We start from the raw sequence: 18,470 nt of genomic DNA on the forward strand, positions 1-18,470 counted from the left end.
GCAATGGGCAATGGCAACCGAAATCTACTGCTGGGGCTGCTGCTGCTGCTGCCGCTGCCTGCTGTCGCTGCCTGCTCCCCAGCTGTATCGCGGCCAACAACAACAGCTGACGACAGCAGCAGCAGCAGCAGCCGAGGAGCACTCGGCACACGAACACACTTGCAGTAAGCTCATTACGAGCCCGCCCGATAGCCAGACAGAGAGAGAGAGAGAGAGAGGGAGCCCACGAGTGTGGGGGAGGGAATGTGTGAGAGAAAGAAAGAGAGAGAGCAGGCTCGACAGCAACAGGCAGGCTGGCAGACAGTTCCAGCTGGTGTGAGAGGGGGCGGGGTAGGCGCATGAGAAACGAAAGCTTGGAGTGTTTGTTGCTGCTGATTTTGTTGTTGTTGCCCCAACTTTGTTGCTGTCGCCCTGCATTCAATATGCCCTACCTTTGTACGAAGAGCTTACGAGTTTTTAGTTACAAAGAAATGTGAAAAATAATAAAAATATCACTCATACGCCGTGAGGTCCCTTTGGGCGCCTTGATGTATGCTAAGACATTTTTATGATGGTTTAGTCAATTTTTGTTCTTTTTTTTGTGACGAAAACTTATCATTTCTGTTAATATAATTACAGTGCGAAAATTAATTACGATAATCCAATATGATGACCTTGATTGCATAAAGTATTTAATAGCATACTTTGCAGCGTTTAAACAAGAATATTTTACTTTTTGTGGATTCTGTCAATACTAGACAAAAAACATTTTAATTAAAATAACATGTAATCAAATTTAATATCATTTGATTAACATTTCGTAATACCTGTTTTCATATTATATTTTCATGAAATAAACTCTTAAATATTTGTATTAATGGCGTACCGTACCATGGCAGAGTATTTTATATGTCTTATAAGCTCAACTATAATGTACAGTTGTTTTTCTGTGTTTGCCCTCTCTTTTATTCATATTTTTTTTATTTTTTTTATTTTGTGTCCAGCGTATGTGAGGAGCACATGTAAAAGACAAAAACAACAACGAGCGATTTGACAACGAAGCGACAACAACGACGCTTCATATGATTGAACTCTTAAATGACTGAGGCCTATAAAAGCAGTGTGCTTGTGTGGTGCTTTGTTGGTGTGTGTGTGCCTGTTGATGCGAGAGTAGATGCAAATGTGTACCGACGCCGCGCCGTCCCCTGTTCAATTTTCAACACTTTTTGGTCTCCCTCGCACTTCCACTCTTGCTCCTCCTCCTCCTCCTCCGCCTCTCTTTTGGAGGCGTTGGGGCCTAACAAAGAGTCAATAGACATCGTCTCTCAAAGTGCAAAACGGAGCGTAAAGGCCCACAGTTGGAATTCTTTAATTAAAGCTCCGATTTCTTTCAAGGATTTTTGAATTTTGTAAAGTTTGAAATTTTCTAGTTCGAGAATCTGAGGTAAACAAATTAAATATGTTATACTATTCCATATTTTTTAAGATACTCTGAAATCCTGGTCATTTCCGAAGCATTCCTTAATTAATATAAGAGTTATTTCTGTAAAATAAGTTTTAGAAAAATGATAAATATCAACAGTTTCATCTGTTATATTATCCCTTTCGAGATATAAGATATTTTAAGAATCTCCACTGTACATCAAGCCCGACAAACAGAAGATTTCATAGAGGGAATGGCCCCAGCTTTGTTTACTCTACCAGAGACATTTTCCGGAGCGACCCTCGCCCCGCTCCTAGAGCATCAAGTTATTCATGCACATTGCAATAAGCGGCGGCGATAAATAAAATGCCCGTCCCCATTTTTATGGCTAAATCGTGAGACAATAAAATGCAAAGGCTGTGAATACGAATGGGAAATGAAATTAATAAGCAGCCGCCCCGAGTGCAAAGTACTGTTCGCAAACTATTATAGGCCGAATGCTGCGAGATTTGCATTGAACTACAATAAAAACAATGGAAATGCGAGCTTATCAGCAATGGGAGCAACAGCAGCAGCGACGGCCTGATAACACGGCACCGATACTGAAGTACAGCTGTGTGCGTGCCTCTGCCTGTTGATTATTATTATTATTGATTAATAAACAATTTTCTCACTCACACTGGGATGAGTACATGTACATATAATACGTGTGTACATACTTACAATAGCTAAAAGCTAGAGGCTGTTGGGACCTACGAAAGGCGACCGATAAGAAATGACCGATTTAGTTTCACAGTTCAGAGAGCGATAACTGGAAACGCACGGACGGACGGATCGGACTCGATTGACCCACAAACTTGAGACGACAAACATTAACAGGCATAAGTTTTACTTTAGTAAATATATATTTCACAAAAAAACGCAAGTGATAACTTGCATGACTTTGCCAAATTATATGAAACTATAAAAATTCAAATCTTTTAGCTAGTTATCGCAAAACTAAGCTTTATATGGGAAAATTTAAGAAATTTTAAAGGAAATATTTAAATTAATATATATAACAAATAGATTAAAGAATGGAAACCACAAATTTAATGAATTTTAATAGCTTGCTGTAATTTATAGAATGATCGAGCTCTTCAAGCAACCAATGTTTAATTCAATTTCAGTCAGAAGCTTAAAAAGTAGTGAAGGAGTCATTTCCGACCCCATATATCATATATATTCTTGATCAGCATAAAAATCCGAGTCGATCAAGCTATGTCCGGCCAAAATCTATTTTTTTTAATTTTTGAAAAATTTTAAAATTGTCAAAAATTGACAAAATATTGAATTTTTTAAAATTGTAAACTGAGTATGCAGATTTATTAACCTAATAAAAACTAACATTGTAACGCTTTCCGAATTGAAATTAATGCATTTTTGGCTTAGTTCTGCAATTTTTAAACTTTGATTTGTTGAAAAAATTTTCATATAAAAATATAGATAAATATCGGCTCAAAGAATGGTATTATAATTTCAGCCAGAAGGTTGTAACTTGTGAAGGAGTCATTTCCGACCCCATATATCATGCATATTCTTGATCAGCATTAAAAGGCGAGTAGATCTAGCTATATTTTAAGAAAAAATAATTTTTAAAATTTATATTTATTATTTTTGTCAAAATTTTATAAGGTTCTACATCGTTAATATTGTCAAAATTTGTCAAAAATTTAAAGTTGAATTTGAGTATGCAGATTTATTAACCTAATAAAATCTAACAAGGAAAAGCTTTCCGAATTAAAATGAATGTATTTTTGACGTAGTTATAAGAAATTTAAAATTCAAGGGTATATAAATATAGCCTTCGCGAAGTTAACTTAATTTCTTCTACCATTTAAATTGCATTTACAATTTCTGATTAAATTCCATAAATTCTTCAAACAAAAATCCTTCACTTGGGCTCTTAAACATTTGGTTTAAAATGTTTTCTTTTTGTTTTAGCAAATTTAAATGAATGTTTAAGTAATGAAATGCAACACAATGGCAGCATAAATTACATATTAAAAATCCTCCAGCATGTTCATTATGCTTATTAGATTTTTGTTTCAATGCAGTAAATGTAAATTAAATCACTTGCTAGCACTTTCCCAGCCCACAAACTGTAAAATAAGCAATTAGGAAAATTATTCATGTTTACAGGCAACACATGATGACGATTTACAATTTACAATAGAACTTGGAATGCAATTCCATTGTCCGCATAACCTTTTTTTTAGCCATTTGTTGCTGTTGAGCCTTGGGGTGAATTAAAACATAACATAACTCAGGACTAGTAATTAATTAGTTTGCATTTCAGTGAATAGAAGGAATGTATATTTAAATTTTTTTTTACAGAGAAATATGTGTTTGTTTTAAATCAATTAAAATGGCGTACTACAATATATTTAAACTTAAAATAGGAAAAAAACAGTTTACAATGATTTAGGTATCAAAAATAATCTATAGTGTTTATTTCATACCAAAAACCCCTCAACTATATTCTAAAAATGGCCATTTAAATTGCCCTTCGGGCAGAGTGCAAACATATCATATGTACATGATGTAATTAGGTGCATTCCAGTGAATTGAATGCTCCCCCTATTTGTGCCAAATCCCCACGAGCTAGGAGCCAGCTAGTAGAAGGTGGTAATGCGCAACAGGCAAGAAACCAATCAGCCCGCGGCCAATTTGCGATCCAGATTAACGGCCATCGATGACGGCTAACGACGTTGCGGACAGATACAGGTGGTGGTCGTGGTTGCGGGGAGTGGGGGTGGTGGTGGGGGCGGTGCTCCTAAGTGGGCGTTCTGGCGGTTTAACGCATCGCTGAGATGTATTTGCTAAGGGCAAACCATCGTGTAACACGAGACCAGGTGAAGGGGTCGCCTTTACCGACCGGTGAGCTCATGCATGGAAACGCCAATGCGACCACCACCACCATCCTCTCCCCCCTGCGTTTATCCGGTTACAAGTGATGTAGAGTCGGAGAGACGACCGCTTTTAACCCCACTTCGCATTTCCCCTTACACCTGCCAGGATATCCATTCAAGGCAATTAAATGCCAACCTACGGATGTAAATGTTTCCCTGATTTTTCCGACCCTGTTGCTTGTTCTCTCTCTCTCTGTCTCTTTATCGTCCTTGTCGTGATTCATTAATTGTGTCCACTGCAGCGTGTTTGCACAACAAAAAAGTTTCAGCCATGGCATGTCATGTGTTGCTCCTGCGCCTGATCCTTTCCCGGCATTTACCCGGACATCCAGAAACTGAGGGACTGAAAGGCACACCAATTATCTGAACAGGTCGAAGCTGAAAGAAACAAAACGATTCACAGATATTTAGCCTGCGGGCCAGGACAACTTTTACTGTGCAATTCGGTTTCAATAAACTATTTTTCATTTCGGCGTCGATATATGTATAATATTTTTATTTGTGAGAACCAAATACCAGAATTGTTATTGATTTCAACAGAATAGCTGGATTTTATAGAAAAATATTTTTAAGGGAATTTTTTCAAGTCAAGATACTGATAAAAAATGACAATATGTTTTTTAAACCGCGGGAAACTCTTTTTCTTTTTTCCAAAAATATATTTTTAAGCTTTGATGAGAACAAAATGTATTTAAAACCTTAAGTTGATATTTACTAATTCCTTAATGGACGCTTTTCAATATCATTTTAGCTCTCATAGAAATAATATGGATTATTTGCAAACTTGGAACAAATGTGAGTGGGCTGAACTTTTACATAATTTTTAATAAAATTAAGAGCTTAATCAATAGTAAAATAAAGTTTTACAGGGATAGTAACTCTTTGGCAGGTCTTAAATTTCGTTATTTCCATGCTGGAAAATTATTAAATTGTACTCAAACATGATGTAACCTTTAATTTTTATATAAATAATATAATTCGCTTTTATCAGACTTTTAATTTCCATTTTTCTCAGCTTATTAATTATTAATTTTTTCCAGCAGGATTTATCCTGAAAGTGTTATTTAAATAACAAGCGGAAGTGGTGGCGCCATGCCGTTGCTTCCTGTCGCGCTCGTTTTTTGAACTACCCGCTTAAGCACAGGCCCGTCTATCGATAGCATTTCCAATTGGATGAAATTCGAATGACTATCGATAGATGGCGCAACAGCTGATTGTTCGCGTGGATTTTATTTGCATTTAATTTCGGTTCAATTTCGCCGGTTTATCACATAAAAATGGCCCCGCCAAAAGCCAATAGCCACCGGGCGGCAGTGCGGCGCAAGAAGTCCGTTAGCTTCTTGCAATCGCTGCAGGATAAGTACCTGAATGTGCGGTTTTTCAAGTACCTGCTGCTGGAGCCGGCCGCCGTGCCCCTTGTTGCCATATTTATCCTGCTGGCGGAGACTGTTATCAACCTGGTGGTGATCCAGCGTGTGCCCTACACGGAGATCGACTGGGTGGCCTATATGCAGGAGTGTGAGGGTTTCCTCAACGGCACCACCAACTACGCGCTGCTCCGGGGTAAGTGTTCTCCCATTTCTATTTTTGGATGCTATCGGGTGACCCAAATAATGTGATTCCTATATATTCCTACACCTGCTTTGGTTTATCTTTAGATATTGTATTTATCTTAACAAATTATGAAAACCTTCAAAGAGGTCTGATAACATTTAAAGGGATATAAAAATCAAAGCTTAATCGTTACTTTCTAAATAAAATAGAAATTACAATTCAGTTTTCGTTACAATCCAAACACATTTCCCTTCTTTTTTTTGTCTTGCCTCGAACGACGGTCAATTTGGTATTTATTCACATTTCCATCCTTCGCTCTTGCAACTCTTCCAACTCGTATTTGGAATACATCAATCACTTGGTCGGTTCTCGCCCCGAACTTAGATTAAGCCTTAGCAACAATAACGTGCGTAACTTAGACACTAAAAAACAGAATCAATAGGCCACCAAGTTGAGGGAACTAGGGGTTAGTTGAACATGGATTTGATTTTGTTTAGGAAGCCTCCGCCTCCGCTGTCGCCTTGTCCGGATCCGCTGGCATCTTTCGTTTTGGCTTCCTCTTGGCCCGGCTGCTGCTGCTGGTCTTTGTCTGCTGCTGATGCTTTTGAGCCTTTATCGGTGCTGGAGCTGGATCCTGATCCTTCTCCTTTTCCTGCTGAGCTGGCTGCTCCTCCTTCACTCGCACCTGCGCTGCAAAGAGAGGATAGGGGGATGGAAAAGAAAAAAATACATTTATTTAATCACTTTTATTCGCACATAAAACGCACGCATGTATATATTTTGTAAACTAGAAAGTCAAGCACCAAGGAACATTTTAAGATTGCATTGGTAGCTCGGGAGTTATTTACGTTGCTTTCTTACTGCCATCATTGCGCCGCGCAATCCCGTGTATCTGTCCCGGCGTGTCCTCTTCCAGCTCGGCGTACGCCTCGATCAGAGCCCGTCGCTTCTCGTCCAGTTTTCTGCTATCAGGCACCGCGATCTTGATGTGCACATAGTGATCTCCATGACCGTGGGCATTCACCCGCTTCAGTCCCTTGCCGCGCAGCATGATCTTGTGATGTGACGACGTGCCCGGCTCCACATTGATCCACTGATCCTCGTAGACTCCTTGAACTCGCACAGTGCCTCCTAGCACCGATTGGGCTAGGGAGATGGCCACATCTGTATGTACATCGGCGCCATCGCGTCGGAAATAGTCACTCGTTTGCACGCGGAAGGTGACGAAGAGCTCTTTGCTGCCCACCTGCATGCGCACCGTCTGTCCGTTCTCAATGCCAGCGGGCACCGGAACGGTGACCTTTCTTCGCTGCACGGTGCAACCCTTGCCCTCGCATTCACTGCAGGGATACTTGATGTGCTGGCGGGTTCCCTGGCAGTAGCGGCAGGTGGAGCGCATGACGAAGGGGCCCGTGGAAATGGTCTCATAGCCGGTGCCGTTGCAGTACTGGCAGCGTCCCGGCTTGGTACCCGGTTCGCACTTGGAGCCTGCGCACTTGGGGCACTGGTCCACCACGTTTACGTTCACATCCTTGTTGACGCCTCGCGCGGCCTGGGCAAAGGTCAAGTCCATCACCATCTCCTGTGCCTGGCCAAAGCCGAACTTGGAGTCCGCAAAGTCATCAAAGCTGTTGGAACGAAAGTTTCCCTCGCCGAAGATCTTGCGGAAGAGTTCCTCTGGATCGATGCTCGAACGGAACTGCCAGCTCTGCGAGAAGCCCTCGGGGCCACCGCCGCCGGGGAATCCGCCTCCAGGGAAGCCGCCGCCCTGCCGGCCCATGTTCTCCGCCGTCTGGCCATAGGTGTCGTACTCGCGTCGCTTCTGATCGTCACTCAGCACCTCGTAGGCTTCCGAGACCTCCTGGAACTTGCGACCGGCGTCCGGGTCGTCCTTGTTCGTGTCCGGATGGTATTTCTTGGCCAGCTGATAGTAGGCCTTCTTAATGTCCTTCCCGTTGGCGTTCTTGGCCACGCCCAGCGTCTGGTAATAGTCCTTGGCCAGCGCCTGCCGCGAAGTGTGGAAGCTCCGAACGAGGTTGTGTTCCTGTGCCTGCTTCTGAGGCAGCGGCGGCGGTCGCCAGGCACTGGATATGCTCCGGTATGCTGGCGCGGCGGAGGAGCACGCGGTGGCGGCCAGTGCCGACGGCAGTTGCCGAAACACGAATAAATTTTTACACGAAATCATCTTATTTCACAAATGTATCAGTTTTTCAGCTAACATGCCGTAATAGCCTCCATGCTGCCCTACGTGTGTTCTCTCTCGCTCGCACACTAGAGCTCCACAAATCATCGATGTCACTATCGATAGTATCGATGGCGTTTTTGAAAAAGGCGATACGTCCATGCGAAATTTAAAATTCAGTTTTGGGGAAAGGCTGTCTGTGGTTAAACTTAAAAAAAAAAAACTTTTCATAAATATTTTTTTTTTTTTTTAAATATGAATTTCAAACATATTCTCCTACCTTTGCAAGGTATTACACAGTGAAGAAGGCATTTCCGACCCTATAAATTATATATTCTTGATCAGCATTAACAGCAGAAGCGATCTAGCAATGTTTTACATAAAAATAAATTTTTTTCAAAGTTTGATAAGGGGTTACATCGTTAAAATGATCAAAAATAGTCAAAAATTTGAATTTTTACAAATTTTAAATGGAGTACGCAGAGCATTAATCTAATAAAAACTAACTTTCAAGTGCTTTTCGAATTGAAATTAATGATTTTTTGACTTATTTATGACCTTTTTAAATATTGATTTGTTAAAAAAAATTATCTTATACAATTAAAGCTTGCAACTATTAAGTAATCCACTATTTCAGGTGACACTGGACCTCTGGTTTACCCCGCTGCTTTCGTGTATATCTACTCGGCTTTGTACTACCTCACCTCCCATGGAGCTAATGTCCGACTGGCTCAGTACATCTTCGCTGGGATCTACCTCCTGCAGCTGGCACTGGTGCTGCGTCTCTACTCCAAGAGCCGAAAGGTGCCACCGTACGTGCTGGTCCTAAGTGCCTTTACCTCTTACCGCATCCACTCGATCTATGTTCTGCGACTCTTCAACGATCCTGTGGCTGTCGTGTTGTTCTACGCCTCTCTCAATCTCTTCATGGATCGACGGTGGACATTTGGTAGCGTCTTCTTCAGCCTGGCGGTGGGTGTGAAGATGAACATATTGCTGTTTGCTCCTGCTCTCTTCCTGTTCTATTTGTCCAACTTGGGGCTGTTGAAGACCCTCCTACAGTTGGTCATCTGTGGAAGCGTACAGCTTCTCCTAGGCGCTCCTTTCCTACTCACTCATCCGTTGGAATATCTAAGAGGCAGCTTCGATTTGGGACGCATCTTTGAGCACAAGTGGACGGTGAACTATAGGTTTTTAACCAAGGAGCTCTTCGAAAACCGTACCTTCCACCTGTCCCTGTTGGGGCTGCATTTACTACTCCTCCTCGTGTTTGCCAAGCCCACCTGGACCTTCTTCCAGAGCTATGTGCGCCTGCGTCGCGTTGAGGATCAGCTGCAGCCGCAAATAGCCAATAAAAATCGCGAGGTGAAGACCCAAAAGAAGCTGAAGAAGGCCGAAAAGGACAAGGATCAAGAGAAGCTCACCATTGAGCAGCAGGCCTTCCTGAAGTCCTTCGAGAAGACCCTTCAGAAATCAGCTGGAGCAAAGGCTTCTCCAGCTCCTCCTGCCTCACAGTCGGAACCGGAACGCTATGGCATCCACTTCGACCGCTGCACTCAGCTGGCCCTGCTGCCCTTCTTCCTGAGTAATCTTATAGGCGTGGCCTGCGCTCGATCCCTGCACTATCAGTTCTATGTCTGGTACTTCCACTCCCTGCCATACTTGGCCTGGTCTACGCCCTACTCCCTGGGCGTGCGTTGCCTCATCCTCGGCCTCATCGAGTACTGCTGGAACACCTATCCGAGCACGAACTTCTCCAGTGCCGCCCTGCATGTCAGCCACATCCTCCTGCTGGGGGGCATAGCTAAGCAACTGTTCCAGACCATGCGATTAAATAATGCCATCAAGAAGGATCAGCAGCAGCAGAAGAAGGTCCAATAGGTGGTCCCTAGAAGGTGACTAGCCACAAGTGTCAGTGAAAAGTGTTTTGAAAATGCCAAAAAGAAAAGAAAATATAAATAACTTAATTTGCAGTAACTGTAGTTTGATTATGAGACATCAAGACATTAAATTTTAAATTAAATTATTTTAATAAAATGTGCTAGATATTATTTTTCTCTTATTTAAATTTATGACCGTTTCAATTGAACTTTAAAAAAGTTAGCATCTCCATCTAGTAATGTATCGATATGTCGATACATCGGGGAACCGCCTAAAAATCATCATAATCAAACAAAAGTAATATCTAGCTTTCCTGAAAAAGTTAATCTTTAAAAATCACCAAATTTAAAGCAAAGATCAAAGATTAACCAACAAGAAATTAGAAAATTAATTTACTTTTTTATTTGGGGTACGTTAGTCTTTTGTACAAAGTGGGGCGGGGAGTTGGTTACCAAACCCGACCCGCGATAGATGCAACCTTAGGATCTACGGTATAAAATAACTTAAACAATGTCCGCTTAAAACTACAAGTGCAATATGAAATGGTATGAAATGAAGCTCGCTGCCCCGCGTCAATCGCTGCCTCCACCGCCCACCGCCGTCGTGGTGGGCGTACGCATGCTGAGGGGCGTGGCCGCGGGAGAAGCTACCGCCGTTGGATGTGGAGAGGAGGGAGCAGCAGTGGCCGTGGCTTCCTCAGCGGGCACACTGCTGCTCCTTTGTATGCTGAAGAACCGCAACAGCGTCGTCTCGCTGTTTCTTCTACTCGAGGTGGGCGTCCTTGGCTGGGTTGGTGTGTGGGAGGATGAACTGCCTCCTGCTGGTGTGCCGCCTCCGCCACCATCGTTATGAGAGATGCGTCTGCGGGGAGTGGCCTGCAACCGAGGACTACATTCGGATTGCCGGAGACTCTGGAGACGCGGGGATGCCAGAACATCGGCCTGCTGATCCTCGTTCATCTTATCGCTGAGCGTCACATGAGCCCGTCCACTCATAAGTTTCTGCTTACGGATATTCGTCAGCCAGTCCACCTTCTCCTTGGCCTTTCGCTTGGGCGACATGATACCCAGGTGGGGCGCCTCGCCATCCAGCACATAGTTGGGCAGATTGGAGGTGGGCGAGTAGATGACTGCAGAGAGTGGAGCTGGATTGGCGTTCTCCAACGCAGCTGCTGCTGCAGCCGCCGCCGAAGTTGTGGGCGGGGAGGTGTACATGTGATTCACATTCTCGCTCAACGGCGAATGATTGGGCGTGCTAAGGAGCTTGGGCAGGGGAGAGACTTCTTCACTCGCTGAATTCTCCTTTTGCCGCTTGCTGGGCGACGCTTCCTCCTCATTAATGGCTGTGAGCGTTATGTGCCGGCAGGTGCTTTCCTGACTGGAGGGTCCAAAGAGTCGCCTGCCTCGGGATTCCAGAGGTTTTGCCCGCTTCTGGGGCTGCTCGGTGGCCTCCGCTTCGCCATTCGCCACGCCAAGCATTTCCAAAAAGGAGCGCTTGGTGGTCACCTTTTCCATGGAGCCTGGAGTCCTTTCGTTCTGGTCCATCAGTCGTTTCAATGACCTTGGCGTGGACTCCAGATCGCGCAGATTGTACTTGTGATTCCCCACAGATGGAGCGGTCGAAGTCTTCTTGCCAAACTCCCTGACATAGGAGGCAGTTCCTCGGTACTGTTCTGCCCGCTCTGCTTCAGTTAAACCGTCGAGATCGGGACCAATCCGCCAAATTTTGTGCCGGGCATCATCGCTGCAGGTCACGATGGGGCAGTCGTGACTGGAGCCCCAGGCCACGCAGGTCACCTCCACCGTATGTCCAGCTAGGGCCACCAACGGCTCTTCCGCATGATCCAGATTCCAGATATACGCCCGCTCGTCGCTGCTACCGCTCAGCAAATACTTTCCGTCCGGACTCAGGCAGGACTTGATGTAGAACGTGGAGTTTAGGAGGCCCTTGTAACAGGCCAGCGGGCGGGGCGAGTAGGAGGCCAGATTGTAGCAGTAGATAGTGTTGTCCATGCAGTTGGCATAAAGCCGGGAGCCTGCAGCGTCTACAATCAGATTCGTGAATCCGCGGAAGGTAGAGTGGCCTGCGTAGGGCAGCTTGTGCCTGGGCAGCGGCTCCTTTTTGTAGGCCGTATAATTCCGTCGCAAGTCCCACACTTTAATCACTCCATCGCCGGCTCCACACGAGATCAGCGTGTCATTGTCCTGAAAGGCAAGACCTGTGATACTGCTCGACGTAGTTCCCGATGCCATTTTGGGGGTACGCGTGCGCTGTTTCCTTTGGGAGACAGGCGTTCCCGGGCCACCCGTGTGTCCGCTATAGATGCAATTGTCCACGCGCGATGTGAGGTCCATGTTGAGGTTGGCCCGTATGTCCCAGATAAGAATGGCTCCATCACGACCGCCAGTGGCGAAGACAGCGGGATCTGTGCGCTTGAAGGCCGCCGACTTTACGGATCGTGTGTGACCCACATAGGAGTTGAGGCCGCGGATGCCAGAGCCAGCCACTTCCCATAGCCTGGCCGTGTGGTCGCCTGAGGCGGAAACAAAGCGCATCTGCCCCGGGGCCCATTCTAGGTCGAACACTGCATTGTAGTGGCACTGGGGACCCGCCAGGGATTGCTCCTCCGGCTCCTGATTCCTCTGCGTGGTGTCCTGCAGCGTAATCTTGCCATCCTCGTTGGCAATAGCCAGAATGTGTCGGTAGCCATCGCAATTGGCGAACTTGGCAGAGAAGATCGGCGGCTCTGGGTTGAAGTCCGGACAGTAGTTGGCCGGCGCAATGCCCCGCCAGCTGTCCTCCTTGGCCACGGATAGGCGGCGCAGGGCAAAGTCGTACGTCCGCTCGTTGGCTGTAGGGCGAAAGGAAAGGCGAAAATATTTGTGAAATTAATGCCGTGGCTTTGTCATGGTTTTCCCTCGAGTTTCTGCACGATCAGCAAATTCCCTGGGAGCAATCAGTAGGTATTCTTTTGGCGAATTGCCGATCCTCTAGGTAGAGATATAATGCTCTAACTTTAAACGGTCAGTTTACGTCCGAAAACCCTTTGAAGCCTTTTTGAAATTGACACCTTTCGAGACAGGGAATTCGAGCGCCAAAAGTGGGATTCTCCCGCCAAGCGAGAAACTTACCGAATCCGTGCTCCCTGGCCCTCAGTTTGTTGTATATGTTCATCTTGGAGGCCGCTCTGCAAATGCTTCGAGTTTTTCGCGATTTCACACTGGATTAATTGCTATTTCTTAAGAAATAAAACAACCAACGAAGCATCGAAAATATTTTTCAACAACGCAGCTGGACCCTTTCGCAGTGTGACCAAGTTTGGGAAAGTGTGATGGCATTCAAGCTGCAAGAAATACCAAAACAGCGATCACATTAGTATTATTTAAAATTTATCATTCTTAATTATAGTTTATACATGGTAGATAAATTTCACGCCGAAGTTTATATACCCTTGCAGATAAAACTTCGTTGACTAGAAATCAATAAATATAAATGTTATATAAATGTTTATATATGAAATGGTTAAATCTCAAATTTGATGTAAATCTGTTGAAAACGGAATGTGTTATAATTTTTAATTGTATTCATTTCTCGATCGTTCCTATGGGAGCATTTTTCGATCATTCCTATAGCAGCTATATGATATAGTAGTCCGATCCGGCCCGTTCCGACTTATATACCAGTAAGAGTATATAGAATATTAACTACAAAGTTTCAATCAGATAGCTTCAAAACTAAGAAACTAGTTTGCGGACATGGCTAGATCGACTCGGCTATTGTTTCTGATCAAGAATATATATACTTTATATGGTCGGAGGTGCCTCTTTCCCTGCGTTGCAAACTTCTGACTGAGATTATAATATTCTGCTAGGGTATAAAAAAACGCCAAGAATGCTAGTAGCTGGTCACACTTTGAAGTATTTTTAGTTCGAGCAACTCGGTCACACTGTGGCTCATATTTTGTTTTTTGTTGCTGTTCCGCTGACTTGTTTTATGTTTAACCGAAGTTGCGCATTAAATTTCGCAGAAAATAGTTTAAAATCGACGCATTTCAATGCAGCTGTCCCCTTTTATTTGCTAGCGCTAGGATTTTGGATAGAAGAACCGTCGAGGGGATACACAAACACGAACGCACACAAGCGAAGGACTCAAGGATAAAGCCAAGGACTGCAGCAACAAAAACACAGGTGAGGCGCCAAAGCTATTTGTGGAATATGGTGCGGAAAGGTGATGGTGAAAGAGGGTTGGGTCTGCCTGTTGCAATCAATATCAAATATCAAAATCACACGATAACTTCAGCGAAGTTGGCCAACAAACGTATACATAAGTATTTCTTTGGCCAAGAAGGGGAAGAAGGAGAACTCAAGAAGCCGAGTGCTTTGGCTGTAGCGAACTTCCGCATTCCAATTGTGTCCTTGGGCGCCAACGCCCACCGCCCACCACCCGCTGCCCAACTCAAAGTTTTCAGGGCTAGGCCTCCTTTCGGACCGTATTATTGCATTTCGCGTGACCTTAACCATTTGGAGCGGTCCGTGTCATGGCACGGTTATATGTTAGACAATATCTAAGTGGAACCGGGGCTCACTTAGTTAAATTAGAAACCAGGGATGCGGATGCCCGGCTCTAGATTGAGGCTTAGTGGGGTTAATATATGTATCTGAGCGCTTGAACTCGGTTGACCCGCGGGGGATTCCCTCCCGAGAGGCAGCACACTCTCATTCCCTTGGCCTTTGCTAGCCCTGGTCTAGACTCCTTGTTTGGACAGTTGGAAAAAGCTGCTGCCGCTGCCTGTGCCGCCGCATTGCCATTTAAGGCTCTGACACGTACGACACGCGCTCCGAAGCCGTTAGAACGACCCTCCATATAGGCGATACGCGGGAACAGAAGCCGCCGCCGCCACCACACCACCCAACGGGCACAGTTGGTCATCCATTATTGATACAGTGAAGCTTCCGCCACTCAAGCTGTCTCAAGTTGAGTTTTGTGTACTGTCTTGTGTCATTAATAATTATTTATAGCGACGCATTGTACATTAGTCATGGAAAATTATTACAGTTTGAGCTCTTTGGGGGAACTATCTATCTGAAAACCTGTGTTAACTTGAATATGTTTAAATGTTACTGTTTTTAGGAGGGAAGAGATGTTCTTCAAAAAAGAAAAACATTAAAGCTCGTGAAAGTAAATCATTTTCAATAGGAATAATTAAAAACTCTTTGAATATTATTGCGATCTTGTTTTTAAACAAGGAGATACTAATAATTAGGACCCAATATATAATATAATTTTCCAAAACGCATTAAAGTTCAACGTATCAAGCCTTTATTGTATTATTCCCTCACTCCTGTCTAAAAACAAAGAACCACAACACTTTAACCGCTGCAAAGAAAGAAGCAGGTTATTCTTTATCTAAAGATACTACGATGATGATGAATGTAGCCTAATCGAGTTTTGTTTCTTCAATATATTTGTAATTCCTTATCAATGCCTACGCCTCTGGAATCGGTGTAATATTCGTATGTGTGAAATATAAACAGCAACCATCATGTCGACGCTTCGACAATGCCTGCTGCTGTGGAGCGTCGACTACTGGAACTTGGAAGGTAAACCGCTGAATAGTGCGGATCTGCTTTGCTTCTCTTTTGCTGCCAGTTGTCAGTCTTCGGTTCAGTTCAGTTCAGTTGTTTTCTTTTGGTTTTTTTCTCCGTTTTGTTGCTCCGCCACAATGCATCGCGTCAATGAATATGCAACGATAATAATATCTGAATCTTTGTATATACCACTCCGGGGACCCCTCCCATCCGCTTTAGTCATGGCCGACAATGTGTTCAAGTCGCACGATATCGGGCTGCGGGCGCAGAAGAAGATCCTCTCACGCATGGCCACCAAAAACATCGCCAAGACGTTCATCGATGGTACGACGGCCTCCCTGCTGGACAACCTGTACAAGCTGTGCAAGCTGCATACCGGGAACAAAGCCAAGGCGGAGAAACTGATCAAGAATATCATAAAGATTGTGATTAAGATTGGAGTCCTGCACCGGAATAATCAGTTCAGCGACGATGAGCTGCAGAAGGCGGAGAACTTTAAGAGAAAGTTTCAGGTGAGTTTCAGTATCTAAAACATTTAAAACTTCATTAACAAGACACTCCCTTTTTTAGAATACCCAACTCTCCATCATATCATTCTACGAGGTGGACTTCACCTTCGATTTGGCCTACCTGCAAAAGTCCATTGCCGAATCGCATGTGGCTCTCAAGTCCATAGTACAGCCACATCTCACAAAGAAATCACTGGGCCGCATCGACGAAGTGTTCGATTTCTTTGGCGAGGCAACGCTGCTGGAGACCGCCTTCCGATCCGACTCCCCCTATCGCGAGGTAATGGGAAAAATCGTGGCTGACATCAATGCCGCCATGGAAATGGGCGACATCTGAAGGGTATGCGGACCTGTGCTGTCATTGCGTGCTATGTAAGGCTATTTCTCTATCGAAACCAAAAAGCAGCCAGTTTGCTTATACCATAAGCGCACCCACCAACACCAAAATACAAAAGTCTAGATTTAGATAGAGGACAGAAAGCAGGGCAGAGCGAGGGTGGTGGGGAGAAAAGCTATAAAAGACAAGGAAAACAAATGAAAGCCAGGAAACACAGAGTTAAATTTAATTTGAATCGGTGATATATCATTGACAACAAATATCAAAAGTGTAAAGACGTCCGTATTATTGATTATTTTGATGACAACGTTAACGTTAACATTTGTATGTGTACTCAAGTCTATATATGATGTAGTTTGTAATAATTAGGAAGAACCAAATGCATTTCGCCAAAGGAATTCACCAAACGGAAACGAAAACGGAAATTGTAAACTCGAGCAGAATGCTTTTCTTTTAATTGGTGTATAAGTCGTTGATCGTATATAGTAAGTGTGTGCGTGTAACTTTATATATGTATGTACTATATATGTATATGTGTAAGACCAGATGTTAAATGGGAAATACTTCAAGCACAAGAAAAGCAATTACTTTTTGATACTCTAAACTCGCTAAAGAACACCGTCTGAATCAGACTTCTAAGTACTTAATTAACCTCTGCTTGATCAACAGATCAGCGTCACCTAAACTCACCTGTGTGCTAGATGTAAACCATGCTAAGTTGTCACCAGAACCTGTTTATCACCCGACTCCTTTGCCTATTGATCTTCGTATTTCTCTATGTATTCCAAGCCTCAAAGGGGTCACTAACTTTAAGCATTATTTATGATGATATTCCACATTGTGCGGTTCCCACAAATGATATTCCAAGTACTTGAAATCGAAACATATCGAAACTATCCGAGAATGCAACGCTAATGGGGACAATAATTTCGACATTTCAAGCACAGTTTTAGTCGTTTAGATTTTAAATATTTATTTGTTGATAAAATAAAAAGCAACAATTACCGAAAACACCCTTAACTCCTACCAATCTCTTTCACTCAGCCCGCTTTTTGCTCAGCAAATCATGGGCTTCCTCGCCAGCTTCCAGCTGCTGTTGGCGGAAGAGCTCGATAAGCTTCTCAGTGGCGGATTGCGGGGTCTCCAGTGGCTTGGATGCCTCCGTATTGGGATAAACCTGACCCTGTGCCTCCGGTGAACGCAACAGGAAGGGTGTCCAGGGACCCTGAATGGAGGGCACATCCGTGTGCCACATTTTACGCAGACGCAGGGAGCTGGAGCTGCCGTTTTGGGTCTTAAGCAGATCTATCCACTTGGAGATCTCTTCCTGGGTGTTGTTTCTGCAGTTCAGCCATTCCCGATCGCCGTTTACTAAAAGGAAGTATATATTTTTCACTACCTGACTTATAGAAGCTTTTATTCAAGACTCACAATACTCTCCCACCAACACAGGGGTACGATGGCGTCTGGGCTTTACATAGACCACAATTCCAGGATTTTCCTTGGCAAAGTCCACTAAATGGTTCTCAATAAAGTCACTAAATAGTTGAAAAAACAATAATTAATACATTTTAAGTTAAATTTAATCTCTTCACCTACCGCATGCCCCTGCTCGAACCATTGTTTTTACAGAACTTCAGTGTGATTCTCTGCAGCTGGCAGACGTAGCGCCCCAAGCCATTTTGCAGGGGAGCCCGGGGAAAGCCAGACTTTAAGAACAAATGGCTGTTTGACATTTTGTATTTGTTTTTAATTCAATTGCGCTTAAATAACAAAACTTTTGTAATTGGAGAGAAGACGTAACAGCATGCCGCAAACAGCTGTTTCTTGTCGTGATGAAGTCGAAGAACTAGCTATAAAAACTAGCTTTTAAAAAGCTAGAGTTTTATGTTAATCTCTATGAAATATTAATAAGCTTTGAACTATTATCAGAAATGTTCGAAAATAAATTAAAATTAATAAATAATTATTAATCCCAGTAAGATCTTTTACACCTGACAAACGAAACGAAAAGGAAAATACCAGAAAATAATTATTATTTCTGCTACTTTTAGCCCCTCTGTACG

General features: G+C 43.7%; 5 protein-coding genes across 11 annotated transcripts; 2 read left to right on the forward strand and 3 right to left on the reverse strand.

Moving 5' to 3' along the window:
• The first annotated feature begins 5,396 nt into the window (after positions 1-5,396).
• Positions 5,397-10,140, forward strand: Alg3 (Alg3, alpha-1,3- mannosyltransferase). Of its 2 annotated transcripts, none has more exons than XM_020943423.2 (2): positions 5,397-5,916; positions 8,727-10,140. In XM_020943423.2, the coding sequence occupies exons 1-2, from the start codon at positions 5,631-5,633 to the stop codon at positions 9,968-9,970; spliced, it is 1,530 nt and encodes a 509-aa protein (XP_020799082.2). In that variant the 5' UTR covers positions 5,397-5,630; the 3' UTR covers positions 9,971-10,140. The 2 variants fall into 2 exon arrangements, with proteins under 2 accessions (XP_020799082.2, XP_086683305.1); XM_086827179.1 differs by lacking the exon at positions 5,397-5,916 and adding an exon at positions 8,285-8,378.
• On the reverse strand, positions 6,001-8,191 carry LOC110176925 (dnaJ homolog l(2)tid, mitochondrial). 4 transcript variants are annotated; one of them, XM_020943420.2, is made up of 2 exons: positions 6,769-8,191; positions 6,001-6,592 (listed from the first exon to the last, which is right to left on the reverse strand). In XM_020943420.2, the coding sequence occupies exons 1-2, from the start codon at positions 8,090-8,092 to the stop codon at positions 6,375-6,377; spliced, it is 1,542 nt and encodes a 513-aa protein (XP_020799079.2). In that variant the 5' UTR covers positions 8,093-8,191; the 3' UTR covers positions 6,001-6,374. The 4 variants fall into 4 exon arrangements, with proteins under 4 accessions (XP_020799079.2, XP_020799080.2, XP_020799078.2 ...); XM_020943421.2 differs by having other exon boundaries at positions 6,001-6,597; positions 6,769-8,190; XM_020943419.2 differs by having other exon boundaries at positions 6,001-6,597; positions 6,756-8,190.
• Positions 10,141-10,349: 209 nt separating the features above from the next.
• Positions 10,350-13,304, reverse strand: l(2)dtl (WD40 domain-containing protein denticleless). Its single transcript, XM_020943374.2, has 2 exons — positions 13,102-13,304; positions 10,350-12,821 (listed from the first exon to the last, which is right to left on the reverse strand). Exons 1-2 carry the CDS (start codon positions 13,142-13,144, stop codon positions 10,543-10,545), a joined length of 2,322 nt encoding a protein of 773 aa, XP_020799033.1. The 5' UTR covers positions 13,145-13,304; the 3' UTR covers positions 10,350-10,542.
• Positions 13,305-13,862: 558 nt separating this feature from the next.
• sigmar (Tumor necrosis factor alpha-induced protein 8-like protein sigmar) lies at positions 13,863-17,415 on the forward strand. Of its 3 annotated transcripts, none has more exons than XM_086827182.1 (4): positions 13,863-14,157; positions 15,505-15,570; positions 15,778-16,070; positions 16,129-17,415. In XM_086827182.1, the coding sequence occupies exons 2-4, from the start codon at positions 15,513-15,515 to the stop codon at positions 16,402-16,404; spliced, it is 627 nt and encodes a 208-aa protein (XP_086683308.1). In that variant the 5' UTR covers positions 13,863-14,157; positions 15,505-15,512; the 3' UTR covers positions 16,405-17,415. The 3 variants fall into 3 exon arrangements, with proteins under 3 accessions (XP_086683308.1, XP_020799202.2, XP_086683309.1); XM_086827183.1 differs by lacking the exon at positions 13,863-14,157 and adding an exon at positions 14,769-14,943; XM_020943543.2 differs by lacking the exon at positions 15,505-15,570.
• mRpL43 (mitochondrial ribosomal protein L43) lies at positions 17,352-18,268 on the reverse strand. The gene is made up of 3 exons (XM_020943544.2): positions 18,004-18,268; positions 17,836-17,942; positions 17,352-17,775 (listed from the first exon to the last, which is right to left on the reverse strand). The coding sequence occupies exons 1-3, from the start codon at positions 18,138-18,140 to the stop codon at positions 17,441-17,443; spliced, it is 579 nt and encodes a 192-aa protein (XP_020799203.2). The 5' UTR covers positions 18,141-18,268; the 3' UTR covers positions 17,352-17,440.
• Between the last annotated feature and the right edge of the window lie 202 nt (positions 18,269-18,470).

This window comes from Drosophila serrata, unplaced genomic scaffold, assembly GCF_035046125.1.
Source record: "Drosophila serrata isolate PLE 108 unplaced genomic scaffold, ASM3504612v1 contig_165, whole genome shotgun sequence".
Lineage (NCBI taxonomy): Eukaryota > Metazoa > Arthropoda > Insecta > Diptera > Drosophilidae > Drosophila > Drosophila serrata.